A 16,096-nucleotide genomic window follows, 5' to 3' on the forward strand; every position below is an offset into this window, starting at 1 on the left:
TAAATGATGAATGTCAATTTCATCAATGATCTTTTTATTCAAGTTGTCTATTTTCGTCAACTTTAGTATAGTTTTTGTGGACATTTTTAGTTCATGAATAGACAGAACACTTAGGGTCGATTCATTAAATTGGGTGTTGTATAATCCAGTCTTAACGAAAGGGCATGGTGGGGTAAGATGCCCCAAATTCAGTAAGAGGTGCATGCGACTTAATTAATGCAATACATCTTCTCAGTGTTGTGTGCCTTGCCAGAAATATTACTCCAGTCGGGGACTAGAGTAACATTTCTGACAAAAGCTAAATTTACACCAGTTTTGATGAATTCGGCAGGTGCTACCATACCCTATCTCTTCAAAGCTCCACCCAATTTGGCCATCCAGGAATGGTATGAAAAAAACAAAAGTAGCAAAAGTTTTGTGCAACTTTGCGTTGTGCAAAAACTTTACAACTTTTCAAAATTGGCCCATTTGTGTAACATACTGAAAAGTCTAAACAACAAAGGGGAGATTGATTAAAATTTAAGGAAAACTGCAATACAAAGATATCAATGTAATTGGGCAGCCCAGATTTTCAAATTGCATGATACAAAACTTTGTTTGGCACTTGATAGAAATATATATCTAGTCATGCCGCAATTCTGTTTCCACATTTTTTTCTGTGTTCCCTGTTATGACCCCAATGGCGAGGGTCTCAGAGGAACGTGGAAGTCTGCAAGATACAAAAATCCAGCTCATAGGGCAGTGGTAACTGGGTTGACCATATATCTACTCCTAACGCCAACACTAGAAGTAGCCAGGGATCATTCCTACGTTGATTCTAGATGACACGCGCCAGCCGGAGAATCTAACTACCCCTAGTAGAAGAAAACAAAGACCTCTCTCGCCTCCAGAGAAAGGGACCCCAAAGCAGGATAGAAGCCCCCCACAAATAATAACGGTGAGGTAAGAGGAAATGACAAACACAGAAATGAACCAGGTTTAGCACAGAGAGGCCCGCTTACTAATAGCAGAATAAAGAAAGGTAACTTATATGGTCAACAAAAACCCTATCAAAATCCACACTGGAAACTCAAGAACCCCCGAACCGTCTAACGGTCCGGGGGGAGAACACCAGCCCCCTAGAGCTTCCAGCAAAGATCAGGATACAGATTTGGAACAAGCTGGACAAAAATACAAAACAAAACAAATAGCAAAAAGCAAAATAGCAGACTTAGCTGATATAACCGGAACCAGGATCAGTAGACAAGAGCACAGCAGATTAGCTCTGATAACTACGTTGCCAGGCATGGAACTGAAGGTCCAGGGAGCTTATATAGCAACACCCCTAACTAACGACCCAGGTGCGGATAAAAGGAATGACAGAAAAACCAGAGTCAAAAAACCAGTAACCACTAGAGGGAGCCAAAAAGCAAATTCACAACAGTACCCCCCCCTTAGTGAGGGGTCACCGAACCCTCACCACGACCACCAGGGCGATCAGGATGAGCGGCATGAAAGGCACGAACTAAATCGGCCGCATGAACATCAGAGGCGACCACCCAGGAATTATCCTCCTGACCATAGCCCTTCCACTTGACCAGGTACTGAAGCCTCCGCCTGGAGAGGCGCGAATCCAAGATCTTCTCCACCACGTACTCCAACTCGCCCTCAACCAACACCGGAGCAGGCGGCTCAGCAGAAGGAACTACAGGCACAACGTACCGCCGCAACAAGGACCTATGAAATACATTGTGAATAGCAAACGACACAGGAAGATCCAGACGAAAAGATACAGGATTAAGGATTTCCAATATCTTGTAAGGACCAATGAAGCGAGGTTTAAATTTTGGAGAGGAGACCTTCATAGGAATAAAGCGAGAAGAAAGCCACACCAAATCCCCAACGCGTAGTCGGGGACCCACACCGCGGCGGCGGTTGGCAAAGCGCTGAGCCCTCTCCTGTGACAACTTCAAGTTGTCCACCACATGATTCCAGATCCGCTGCAACCTATCCACCACAGAATCCACCCCAGGACAGTCAGAAGGCTCCACATGACCCGAAGAAAAGCGAGGATGGAAACCAGAGTTGCAGAAAAAAGGCGAAACCAAGGTGGCGGAACTAGCCCGATTATTAAGGGCAAACTCAGCCAACGGCAAGAATGTCACCCAATCGTCCTGATCAGCAGAGACAAAGCACCTCAAATAAGCCTCCAAAGTCTGATTGGTTCGCTCCGTCTGTCCATTAGTCTGAGGATGGAAAGCAGATGAAAACGACAAATCAATGCCCATCCTACTACAAAAGGATCGCCAGAACCTAGAAACGAACTGGGATCCTCTGTCTGACACAATATTCTCAGGGATGCCGTGCAAACGAACCACGTTCTGGAAAAACACAGGAACCAGATCGGAAGAGGAAGGCAGCTTAGGCAAAGGAACCAAATGGACCATCTTGGAGAAGCGATCACATATCACCCAGATGACAGACATGCCCTGAGACACCGGAAGATCAGAAATGAAATCCATGGAGATATGTGTCCAAGGTCTCTTCGGGACAGGCAAGGGCAAGAGCAACCCGCTGGCACGAGAACAGCAAGGCTTAGCTCGAGCACAAGTACCACAGGACTGCACAAATGACCGCACATCCCTTGACAAGGAAGGCCACCAAAAGGACCTGGCCACCAGATCTCTGGTGCCAAAAATTCCCGGGTGACCTGCCAACACCGAGGAATGAACCTCGGAAATGACTCTGCTGGTCCACTTATCCGGGACAAACAGTCTGTCAGGTGGACAAGACTCAGGCCTATCAGCCTGAAATCTCTGCAACACACGTCGCAGATCCGGAGAAATAGCTGACAAGATAACTCCATCCTTAAGAATACCAACAGGATCAGCGACTCCAGGAGCATCAGGCACAAAGCTCCTAGAAAGAGCATCGGCCTTCACATTCTTTGAACCTGGTAAATACGAGACAACAAAATCAAAGCGGGAGAAAAACAATGACCAGCGGGCCTGTCTCGGATTAAGGCGTTTAGCAGACTCGAGATACATCAGATTTTTGTGATCAGTCAAGACCACCACACGATGCTTAGCACCCTCGAGCCAATGACGCCACTCCTCAAATGCCCATTTCATGGCCAACAACTCCCGATTGCCCACATCATAATTTCGCTCGGCAGGCGAAAATTTCCTAGAGAAAAAGGCACAAGGTTTCATAACAGAGCAACCAGGGCCTCTCTGCGACAAAACGGCCCCTGCTCCAATCTCTGAAGCATCCACCTCAACCTGAAAGGGAAGTGAGACATCGGGCTGGCACAAAACAGGCGCCGAAGTAAACCGGCGTTTTAACTCCTGGAAAGCCTCCACAGCAGCAGGAGCCCAGTTAGCTACATCGGAGCCCTTCTTGGTCATATCCGTCAAAGGTTTCACAATGCTAGAAAAATTTGCGATAAAACGACGGTAGAAGTTAGCGAAACCCAAGAACTTCTGAAGACTCTTAACTGACGAGGGCTGAGTCCAATCAAGAATAGCTCGGACCTTGACTGGGTCCATCTCCACAGCAGAAGGGGAAAAAATGAACCCCAAAAAGGGAACCTTCTGTACACCAAAGAGACACTTTGAGCCCTTGACAAACAAAGAATTTTCACGCAAAATTTTAAAGACCAACCTGACCTGCTCCACATGCGAGTCCCAATTATCAGAAAAAACCAAAATATCATCCAGATAAACTATCAAAAATTTATCCAGATACTTCCGGAAAATGTCATGCATAAAGGACTGAAAAACTGAAGGCGCATTGGAGAGCCCAAAAGGCATCACCAAGTACTCAAAATGACCTTCGGGCGTATTGAATGCGGTTTTCCATTCATCACCTTGCTTAATGCGCACAAGGTTGTACGCACCACGAAGGTCTATCTTGGTGAACCACTTGGCACCTTTAATCCGGGCAAACAAGTCAGACAACAGCGGCAAAGGATACTGAAATTTGACAGTGATCTTATTTAAAAGCCGATAATCAATACAAGGCCTCAAAGATCCGTCCTTTTTAGCCACAAAAAAGAATCCCGCCCCAAGAGGGGAAGAAGAAGGACGAATATGTCCTTTCTCCAGAGACTCCTTGATATACGAACGCATAGCGGTATGTTCAGGTACCGACAGATTAAACAGTCTTCCCTTAGGAAATTTACTGCCTGGGATCAAATCTATAGCACAGTCACAGTCCCTATGAGGAGGCAATGCACTGGACCTGGACTCGCTAAAGACATCCTGATAATCAGACAAATACTCCGGAACTTCCGAAGGCGTAGAAGAAGCAATAGACACAGGCAGGGAATCCCCATGAATACCACGACAGCCCCAACTTGACACTGACATAGCCTTCCAGTCCAGGACGGGATTATGGGTCTGTAACCATGGCAGCCCTAAAACAACCAAATCATGCATTTTATGTAAAACAAGAAAACGTATCACCTCGCGGTGTTCAGGAGTCATGCACATGGTAACCTGTGTCCAATACTGCGGTTTATTTGCTGCCAATGGCGTAGCATCAATACCCCTAAGAGGAATAGGATTTTCTAATGGTTCAAGAATAAAACCACAGTGCTTAGCAAATGACAGATCCATAAGACTCAGGGCAGCACCTGAATCTACAAACGCCATGACAGGATAAGATGACAGTGAGCAAATCAAAGTTACAGACAGAATAAATTTAGGTTGCAAATTACCAACGGTGACCGGACTAACAACCTTAGCTATACGTTTAGAGCATGCTGAGATAACATGTGTAGAATCACCACAGTAGTAACACAAGCCATTCCGGCGTCTATGAATTTTCCGCTCATTTCTAGTCAGGATTCTATCACATTGCATTAAATCAGGTGTCTGTTCAGACAACACCATGAGGGAATTTGCGGTTTTTCTATCACATTGCACCGAATTAGGTGTCTGTTCAGACAACACCATGAGGGAATTTGCGGTTTTGCGCTCCCGCAACCGCCGGTCAATTTGAATAGCCAGTGCCATAGTATCATTCAGACCTGTGGGAATGGGAAAACCCACCATAACATTCTTAATGGCATCAGAAAGGCCATTTCTAAAATTAGCGGCCAGTGCACACTCGTTCCAATGTGTCAGCACGGACCATTTCCGAAATTTTTGGCAATACACTTCAGCCTCGTCCTGCCCCTGAGACATAGCCAGCAAGGCCTTCTCTGCCTGAATCTCAAGATTGGGTTCCTCATAAAGTAAACCGAGCGCCAGAAAAAACGCATCAATATCAGCCAATGCCGGATCTCCAGGCGCCAGCGAAAAAGCCCAATCTTGAGGGTCGCCCCGTAAGAACGAAATAACAATTTTTACTTGCTGAGCGGAGTCTCCAGATGAACAGGGTCTCAGGGACAAAAACAATTTGCAATTATTCATGAAATTCCTAAACTTAAACCTGTCTCCGGAAAACAGTTCAGGAATCGGTATCTTAGGTTCTGACCTAGGATTTCTGATAACATAATCTTGTATGCCCTGCACACGAGTAGCCAGCTGGTCCACACTTGTAATCAAGGTCTGGACATTCATGTCTGCAGCAAGCATAGCCACTCTGAGGTAAAGGGGAAGGAGAAAGAGAAAAAAAAAAAAAAAAAACTCAGAATCTTCTTTCTTGTAATCCCTCTTTTGCAATGCATTAAACATATAATACTGGCCTGGCAAACTGTTATGACCCCAATGGCGAGGGTCTCAGAGGAACGTGGAAGTCTGCAAGATACAAAAATCCAGCTCATAGGGCAGTGGTAACTGGGTTGACCATATATCTACTCCTAACGCCAACACTAGAAGTAGCCAGGGATCATTCCTACGTTGATTCTAGATGACACGCGCCAGCCGGAGAATCTAACTACCCCTAGTAGAAGAAAACAAAGACCTCTCTCGCCTCCAGAGAAAGGGACCCCAAAGCAGGATAGAAGCCCCCCACAAATAATAACGGTGAGGTAAGAGGAAATGACAAACACAGAAATGAACCAGGTTTAGCACAGAGAGGCCCGCTTACTAATAGCAGAATAAAGAAAGGTAACTTATATGGTCAACAAAAACCCTATCAAAATCCACACTGGAAACTCAAGAACCCCCGAACCGTCTAACGGTCCGGGGGGAGAACACCAGCCCCCTAGAGCTTCCAGCAAAGATCAGGATACAGATTTGGAACAAGCTGGACAAAAATACAAAACAAAACAAATAGCAAAAAGCAAAATAGCAGACTTAGCTGATATAACCGGAACCAGGATCAGTAGACAAGAGCACAGCAGATTAGCTCTGATAACTACGTTGCCAGGCATGGAACTGAAGGTCCAGGGAGCTTATATAGCAACACCCCTAACTAACGACCCAGGTGCGGATAAAAGGAATGACAGAAAAACCAGAGTCAAAAAACCAGTAACCACTAGAGGGAGCCAAAAAGCAAATTCACAACAGTTCCCCTTTTGTGCCTCACTCGACAATGGGGAGTAGCTTAGCCAAAAAAGTGTTGGAAGGGGTTGTCTTAAAATGTGTCTACAGGCCCCAAAAGTGTTCCAAATTAGTCCACAATATTGATACAAAGGCAACCAGTTAGTGATGTAGGGTTAGATACTGTATCTAAAGTGTTAGCCCCCGTGACATATTTGTAGCACTTTCGGACTGTCTAGTCTAAGTCTACAATGCGTCAATATTAGAGAAGATTAGTAAATCTCCCCAATAACTATTGTGCCGGATAGTTGGAGCAGTTCTTTCATAAGCAAATGATAGGACACATTAAAGCAATGCATTCAATTTGTTCCCGGCTCACTAATAAATTGCAAAAATAATCCAGTTCACAGCTCAAACCACAGCGATGTAAAATAGCAACCAAAATGTGTCTAAGAAATATAATATCTTCTAACAGCACAATCCCCGAAACTGGGTCAGGAGGCATAAATATGCAAAGGTTAACTATAAGCTCCGCGTTGCCACCTTGTAAGCCTTATAAATGACAAGCCGTGATCGTGCCAAGGAAGCATAGCAAGGAAGCGAAAATAAGAAAAATTAAGCTGAGGGTCTCGGTAAAAGAATCTATTTATTTCCTAAAATGGAAAATGAAGCTAACATTACAACAGTGACCACATTGTGATGAACATAAAAATATTCCATTGGTCTAAAAACAGGTAGTCACCGAACATTCCGCGAGATTACGGGAAGATCAGCAGACCATAGTGATGCGCCTCTTGGATTTTCAGATTTACTAGCAATTCGATATTCTGGCAATTTGAGACATTTTACACTTGAGCACAGGCAGGAATTGTCCATGTGAATGTTATTTTTAATCCTTGTGTTTGGCTGTTAAATAACCAGGGACGCGATATACTAGAAATCAATTTATCTGTGCAAACGAATGCATTAGGTTCCGGGAAAATGCTCACATGTCTCTTCTGGTGTTAGGGAAACCGTAAGTCTAATGATGCCGCGGTCCTTTTGTCTTTTCTGCTATGTGTTTTATGGACTGGCAAAGGAACAATAGAAAAGCAGTAAAGAAAGCATTGTATTGTCTCCAGCAATGAGATGTGCCGAGTGTCAGAAATATGTCTATAATATGGGCATAGCTCTGCTATAGCCTGGGGCCGTCCAACTAGATACCTAAAGGGTGAATGAAATTCATATGTCTGGCCAGTCATCCAATAAAATAATAAGAACATGTCTGGAAGCCTTCAGAAATTCACACGTAGACATGTACTCCTACACTATGTCTCCACACATGTAGGCTATGCGCTCTAGCTCCCTGCATCTACATGTTCCAAGATGCTAGACAAGACTGGTGCTACTTATCTCTGGGGAAAGAGTAATATCTCAGTTATCCCCCGAGAATCATAGAATCATAGAATGTTAGAGTTGGAAGGGACCTCCAGGGTCATTGTGTGCGACCCCCGGCTCAATGCAGGATTCACTAAACCATCTCAGACAGATGTCTGTCCAGCCTGTGTTTGAAGACTTCCATTGAAGGAGAACTCACCACCTCTCGTGGCAGCCTGTTCCACCCAAAGATTTAGGCGTTTTAACACTGAACACTATTCACACACACACACATTCTAAAAATGACTACTTTAATATTATTCCCTCCATAAAAGTTAAACTGTCACTGGGTTTTTACTATGTAATCCAAGAGCAGACTGATGTAGGGGCGTTGAGCCTGATTCCAGTGATGTGTCACTTACTAGGCTACTGTTGTTTCAATAACATAAGTATTTTATCAGCAGGAGATTATCACTACAGGACTAGTTGTCTCCTGCCTCCTAGTCCCAACCACAACTCCTGCCACTGATTGGAAGCTTTCTGTTAATGTACAGTGTGCTCAGAAAGCGGCCAATCATTAGTGTGGGCGTGGGTTATTCACAGCTCAGCATTCAGAGAACTGCTAGATCTGCAGCAGAGAAAACTGTGATTGTATCAACATAACAACATGCAGACCAGCAAGTAAGACATCGCTGTATTCTGTGCCTCTGTCCCTATATCGTGCTGCTTTCAGATTACATAGAAAAAACCTCTGCTGACAGATTCCATTTAATCATTTATAGAGATGAACAAATCGCTTTGAGATTAATCAAATTTGCTGTGCATTTCACACAAATATTCAAATTTGAACTTTTTTATATTCAACTCCTACAAGTTCATCAAAACAATAGCCGGCCAGCTGCCATTTTGACAGATTCAAAAGAGCCAGGAAGAGGTTAATGAAAATAGGAAAAACAATGCCCCCAGTCCTCACATGTCTTTTTTAGTCCACTTTCCGCTGGGGTCTTCACTAGGCCATCTTCAGCATCTCCAAGAACCTGAAATCTTCAGTGTCTCCAGCATTTAGCCACTCGCCATGTGAAGCCATGACGGGCATTGTGCAGCATCATAATGGTGGGACCCGGTCAACGCAGGAGATAGAAGAAAAAGCCTGAAGCCACCAAAGATGCCGGGTGCCAGGAGATGGTGGTGATGGCCCAGCGATGGCCGCACTGAGGGAGATGACCACACAGGAGCTGGGCTACATGGCCGCACAGGTCAGAGGCAGGTGAGGATCTTTTTTTTATTTTGTTTTTTAACATATGTATATTATGATTTTAGTTCTGGAGAGAGACCTCAAAGCTAAATATTGTACATGTGATTCACATCTAAAAAAATGAGCTGCTGAACAAATGTGAGCAGACTGCAAGTCAGATTTTGGCAGATTCGCTCATCGTTAATCTCATATTGTTTTATTAATAGAATCAAATAATATGAAAACTATTTCTATAACTGTGGCATAAGATCAGACATTTCCCCGCTTCTTTTTGCATATCAGACCTTATTTCTGGCTGTAAAGAAACTTCTTGGAGCAGTTTTCCTCCTCTATATTATTTCTTAAAGACTCGGGAAATACATAATGCCTAACAAAAAGGTCCTGAGTGGAGAACCACTAATGGATTAACACTCCCTAGTCACCAAAGGATGGCAGGACCATAAAAAATAAAAGTAAGTAGTAAATATAAACTTCCATAAATTACATAGGACAGCCAAATAAACAGAATTTTAGCAAAGTTCATATGTACAATCCCATTCAGTGTTATCTCCTTGTTAGAAACTAGTAGAAACATTGCACTTTTGTTTTTAAAGGGAATCTGTCAGCAGGTTTTTGCTATGTAATCTGATGGCAGCATGAGGTAGCAGGTGAGACACAGATTTCAGTGATGTGTCACTTATTAGGCTGTGTGCTGCTATTTCAATACAATGAGTGTTTTAACAGCAGGAGATTATTACTGCCCAAACTAGTTCCAATGTGCATCCTGGTCCGACCACACCCCCAGCAAGGATTAGCAGCTCACTGTCAATAGACAATGTACACAGAACGCCTGTTGTGGGTGGGGACGGCTTTCTGAGCTCTGCTCCATGCTGCATTCTGATTGTGTCACGGCTGCTGTACCCAGTAAGCTAAGTGATACATCACTGGAATCAGGGTCTCCATCCCTACATTATGCAGCTCGGTGATGAAGTATAGCAAAAACCTGCTGACAAATTCCCTTTAAACAATCAATAACTTAAAATGTTTCTATTTCCGTCACATTTTAGAAGCAAATGTTGATACCTATAGACAAATTAAAATGAGTATAGTGACATTGAGGCTTTATTGAAGATTAACTTATTTTCATTAAAATTTTCTAAAAACAGAAGAAAAATGTATTCTAAAAAATAATAAGGCAATGACACAACTGAATGAAATACTAAATAAAAGTAGAGAGGAAACACTTTGGTGGCTCAGCGCTGGGATGCCACCAATCTCCAATCAGCATCCGACAAACCGCTGTTGAAAAAAAAATGGCACAGACCCTTAGGGTCCATTCACACGTTGAGGAATTGCTGGGGTTTAGGGTTTTGACGTAGCGACCATACGTTACAGCACAGTGGGTGGGATTTCTAGAACTGCCATGTCCACTATGCCTGTGTGTGTGCACCTGCCGATCACCCGCGGACACTGGCATGTGGCACGTCTTTCAAGATGAAAGATGAAAATATGGGGTCCAAAGAGCTGATCATTCCGGATCATGGGCACAAAGCCTTTGAGGGCTCAGCTAGACTTTATCATAAACCATAGAGATGGCCATTGTCAATGCGAACCTGAAGAAAAGCCAATTCTTCTAGCGATCAAAGGAGTTGGACACTGCCTACCGGCCATCTTTGGATCTTGGCCTCAGGTGGACATAACTCTACTTCTACTCGGGTATTTTTGAAAACAAAAGAAAAATTTGTGATGTCTCACTAGAATTATTCCGGCAACGGTGGAGAAGACCCCGATGGACCTATCTGGGTTTATACAAGTCCAACCTTTCTACACATCGTTGATCCATCAGGTCGCCATGTTTCAGGACTGAGCCGGAGGCCGTTAAATAAATAATGAATTATCACTAGATTAGATGACCAATATCCGGTTGGTCTGACCACGACGATCACTAGAACAATTTGTAGTTTTATTTTATTTCCCAGGTGTCTGAATGAATATAATGTAAGATCATTTTCATTCCGTATTCAAAAGAGGTAATTAACCCAACGCCATGTCGCGAAAAAAATATTGAAATATTCCTTTTTTGGTGAAGCATCTCAGATAGTGGGGCCTTCCGATTTACAAAGCTGCCGTTACCACCATAAATAAGAAATAATTATTTTATATCGTTTACTATTTATTAAGTTTTGTGTTTGATACCGGAAGCCCCAATCTAAGGTATCAATCCAAAAAAAAAAGAAAAAAAAAAGGGTCTTTGTACGAGCCATCAACATCAACGCTATGAACGCAAATGCAGGAAAACCTTTCGTTCTGACCTTTACACAAAAACTAAGGCTGAGGACCAGTAATTACCAAATGCCAATACTGGAGGAAACTTTCAGTATAAAAGACGGCAATAAACTTTTCTACTTCGGCGTGTGAGAAACATATTAATGGAAGCAGTTGGTGGATAGTTATTAACAGCGCTCCAATATGCACCATTACTACATCATCTCCATCATAGAATTCTGCTATGTAACTAAGGAAAAAGTCACCTAAAAGTGAGCAAGGAGCAATAGTCATATAATACAATGCTGACAATAGGACCCCATTGTTAGGGGACGGGGGAGACGCGGGAGCTCGGGAGGGCTGGTGTCTAACAATTAGGCTTCATGGCAGAGATGTGTTAGTAATGAGGATGTGTGAGGGTTGTAGGACGCCGGTCTGTGCCCGCCCCTCCTAGTCTCAGGTTATACTATGGCTGTATAAGCAGTGGATGTTTGGGCTTTGTTTCTCAGGGGTACTGCACTGCAGATTGTCATTATCAGGTTCAGGAGGATTATTTAATGATAAGTGCATTAGGTACTATGATAATTCATATAGTTATATACAGACCAATGATGTAACCTGATCGTCCTCCGCCCCTCCCTCATTATTCACCATCTGACTGCCATGCCATTGTCTATTTGAAGCAACTGCCTATTCATTTCGGAAGGTAAAATATGTGACTGGGAGAAGAATTGCCACGGTGTGATATCACATGTACTGAGCCAGGGAGGGGAGCGAGGGATGGCAAAAATGTAGTCACAAAATAATGGGCAGAAAATACTTCATCTTAGAAGATTACAACCCTAAATCCATGTACTAAAATGCAGAGCTATTGTACTTGGCTGTTATAGAGATTGACCGATGATAGATAGATAATAGATAGATAGATAATAGATAGATAGATAGATAGATAGATAGATAGATAGATAGATAATAGATAGGTAAATGATAGATAGATAGATAGATAGATAGATAGATAGATAGATAGATAGATAAATAATAGATATATAGAAAGATAGATAGATATGGGATAGATAGATAGATAGATAGATAGATAATAGATAGATATATAGATAGATAGATAGATAGATAGATAGATAGATAATACTGTAGATATATAATAGATAGATAGATAGATGGATAGATAATAGATATATGATAGATAGATAGATAGATAGATAGATAGATAGATAGATAGATAGATATGTGATAGATACACAGATACATATAAATATAGATAGCTAGATCACAGATAGATACCTAGCTAGAAAAGTTATATATAGACAATCTATCTATCTATCTATGTGTGTGTTTTGCTAGTAACTATAAAGCTAGAATATACATCAGACTGACCTACTTTTCCAATATATTCACTATATCATTTAACTCTGCAATTCCTAGAAATAATTGTGAGCCCTTCAGACTCCGGAGAGCAGGCTCTGTGCACAGAATATAAATCTGCCTCTCCAGTATGTCTTCCCAGGGGAACCTGCATCAACTTCCATATGAAAGTAAAACTCCCCCCTGACAGTCCTCCTCACCCCTGCAGTGGTACCACGGACACATCCCGCCCAGGGGTCCTACATCCACCATCACCCCCACATCTGGAGCAGCAGTGGCCGGACCTCGGTGGAGGTGGCACCTCAGTGACATCATGGCTGTCTGTTGCCGGACTCTCCTGAGGACTAGCCCCCATCACTCTCCGGTGACCGCTCTCTTAGTTTAGCTTTGTTCTCCTCGGTTACAGCTCCTCAGTCAGTCGTCATTACACCGGGGGTGATGACAGCCACAGCAGAGTACAGTCACCACACAGCACTGTAGGGGGCGCCACACAGTACCGGGGTCTGCACACCATCCCACACAGCATGGCAGAGGGGCCCCCAGATCCTACTCTGTCCTTATCTGATGGTGGTGATACCCCACAGAGCCCTCTCCGACTGACAATGTTAAGCACTGGGGACCCTGCGGACTGTGAATCCTTAATAGAATGCCTTTTTAACTCCTTCCTACCCATGGGGAGCACAGCTCTAGCCCTAGATTTTGCTTTCCCCCCTGCTGCTGTCAGGAATAAGGCTTCTGGAACAATAGAACAATTCTTCTGCTTTATTTGGAGGGTCATCATTGTGCTTGATGTGGCTTCCATGGAGATAATCATGCAAGTAGCTAGATAATAGGTGTAACACTAGTGGTCAGGGAAGGATGAGGTTAATAGAGAGTGCCCACACACAGGCTATCTCCATACATTGCTGTATAGTACATGCCAACATGTTGTGCCCAGCCTCACCTGTGTGTGTTGAACGCTGTATGGACCGCACAGTAATAATAATGCACAGTGATAGTAAACAGCCCATATTATATACTTATCCCTTACGTCACCCCTCCATACTGTACATTGATACCATTACTGACCACATTGTGCACACCGGTCCCTATCCTACTGCAAAGTGCTTACCCCACACATATGCAGCATCTCCAGCTAATACACAGAACTTTGCAGCATTAGACCACATTAAGATAATGCTACACCATCATCAGCCAGGAGAAATTAACCCTGGATCACCCAGGCTCTCATTCATTGCTGCACTATCATCAACATCTGTTTTTTTTTTTGTTTTGTCTTTTTTTTTGGGGGGGGTTGAAAGCTGACATTGGGCAGGTGACAAAATAAAAGGGACTCACCATTTCCTCCCCTCAAGGAAGCAGGTGACCTGTAGATTGCAATGGGTGCTGAAACATGCTTTCCTCCATGGAAATGGTGACTGTGATGAGCTCCTAGACTGGATGCACCCCAGGTCACCCCAAGGACCCCGCTGAGGGTCAGAGGCAGTATCCACATGGCCAAACGAAGGCTGGCGCTCCCAGGGCCAGGGTCAGAGCTGGAGTGCCAGGGCAGCCACTGCTGCTGCTGCATGGAGCAGTCAAGCAGAGAGCAGCAGCCTTCCAGATGCAGCTCTGCACAAACTTTTCCCCAACACTCCACCAGGCTTGAAAAATTCACAGCTCCATCCTAAGACGCATTTGTCTCCCCTTTTTTTCCCAAAGAAATTTTTTTTTTTTTTTTTAATCCACCCTTTTTCTTCTATTTCATTCTTTCCCCCAGTTTTCTGGTCCAGTGACACCAATCCCCAGCCAAACACATAGTCACTGGCAAGAAGGAGCCCAATCTGGAGGAGATAGATGGTCTTCACCTGGAGATCCCTCTTCAGATCCCTCTTCACAGCAGAACAGGTGACAAGTTGAGGAACAGGTTTTTTTTTTCTATTAATGATCCATAGTTTGCAAAACTAGCAGAATAAAAGGGATTTCCTCTAGATGAACTAGATGAACTAGGTGAATGGCAGCCATAATAATCCACAGGATATCCAGTTAGAATACTGAAGAAGGAAAAAAGCCACTTCCTACGAGCTCGCTGAGGACCAGAACTGGATGTGCTCTCCTAGGTGCTGCATTGAGTGGCTGGACTCGCAGAGCAGAACTCCATAGTCAGCCTCCCCCCAGCAGTCTGAGTGGTCGGACTGTTCACAGTAACAGCAGAGGATAGTGCAGCCTGATGGAGGAATCAGGAGAAGAATCCGCTGCCGAGCTGAAGCCTATGCAAATCTGCAGTCTCCAAACAGCAAATCACTGAGGCTTGGATGCAGTGCAGAGGAAGAGCCTATGTGAAGGAGGGAGGCAGAAGAATGGGGTGGGAGAAAAAAAGGAAAAAAAAAAGCCTTTCTGATTCCCTTTCCTATTATTATACACCTAGAGCTGCAAAGCATGTGCTGCTGCTCAGGTTTTTTTTTTGTAAAAAGCTTCAAAAGAGACAGCACTCTCCTCTCTGATCTCTGCAGCAGACAGGCTTAGCATGTCCCCATTCCATGCTATAGATCAAATCTTCCAACATCTTGGGGAAAAAAAAAAAAGAAAAGAAAAAGAAAGAAAACTTCTACACAGTCTTAACCCTTCACATGCTGCAGAGAGCCCCCCCTTCCCTCCTACTCACAGAATGGCTGGATGAATCAATGTGCTCTTGCGCCACCTAGTGCTCTAAGGGTTACATGTCATGGCTGCTGTTTAGATGCCTTCAAGAACTTCTTTCTGGGGAGGAGGAGGAGGAGGAGGAGGACAGGGCTGAACCTTATTGCCACTGACACCCTGCTGCCGTCTTGGGAGCCTTGGAAGGACTTGCTTGCTGTGTAGTGGAGACATTTGCCTCCCTGTCTGGGCTGTGAGCAGTGCGCACAGGGATGGAAAGAAGGCAAAATTGGAGGCAGGTTTTTTTTTTTTTTCTATGTTTAATGAGGCTTCGCTTTTGTTTAAGTGGAAGTGGATTGTAATTAGGATTTTAAAGACTTAGATTTATTTATTTATTTTTAACACGTTACTGGAGGCGCGGAAGTCACAGCGTGAAGACGGGGTTTATTGTGCACAAGGGGTTAAACTATCCGCATTGTGCGCTATTGCTCAGACCGGGGGCGCAGGGTCCTAGACCCCCTCATTATTAATGATAGCTGACGCTTAGATCGTATTGCTAAACACTGAGAAGAATGATGTCCTGCCCTTAGCAATACTGGCATCGCCTGATTACTGCCCAGTAGTGGAAAATCGCAGCAGACCCCGATCATTATTACTAAACGTGGGCTGCGGCGGTGAACTGGTTAAACACCTGATTATAGACGTAGATAACCAGCAGCGGCTGACAGTGGCGGTGCAGAAATGGTTAATAATAATCCCCTATAATTACTATTACTACAGAGTCCCCTGTCCTTACAGCTAGTAATATGAGCACAGAGGAGCTGCACACAGCAGT

At 43.9% G+C, this 16,096-nt stretch overlaps 1 protein-coding gene across 14 annotated transcripts in view; it reads right to left on the reverse strand.

Annotated features, from left to right (window-relative positions):
* The window catches only part of NRXN1 (neurexin 1), a 1,786,277-nt gene that overhangs the window by 592,968 nt on the left and 1,177,213 nt on the right, over nt 1-16,096 (reverse strand). The window contains exon 1 of one of the 14 annotated variants that reach the window (XM_077282471.1): nt 13,984-15,146. The exons of 10 other annotated variants lie outside the window; for them this stretch is intronic. In XM_077282471.1, coding sequence (XP_077138586.1) covers nt 13,984-14,215 — 232 coding nt within the window. In that variant the 5' untranslated portion in view covers nt 14,216-15,146. Of the gene's footprint in view, nt 1-13,983; nt 15,147-16,096 lie in introns of those variants that run through there. 3 more of the 14 variants (XM_077282473.1, XM_077282472.1, XM_077282474.1) reach the window with 3 other exon arrangements.

The sequence above is a fragment of the Ranitomeya variabilis genome, chromosome 2 (assembly GCF_051348905.1).
Source record: "Ranitomeya variabilis isolate aRanVar5 chromosome 2, aRanVar5.hap1, whole genome shotgun sequence".
NCBI classification, from domain to species: Eukaryota; Metazoa; Chordata; class Amphibia; order Anura; family Dendrobatidae; genus Ranitomeya; species Ranitomeya variabilis.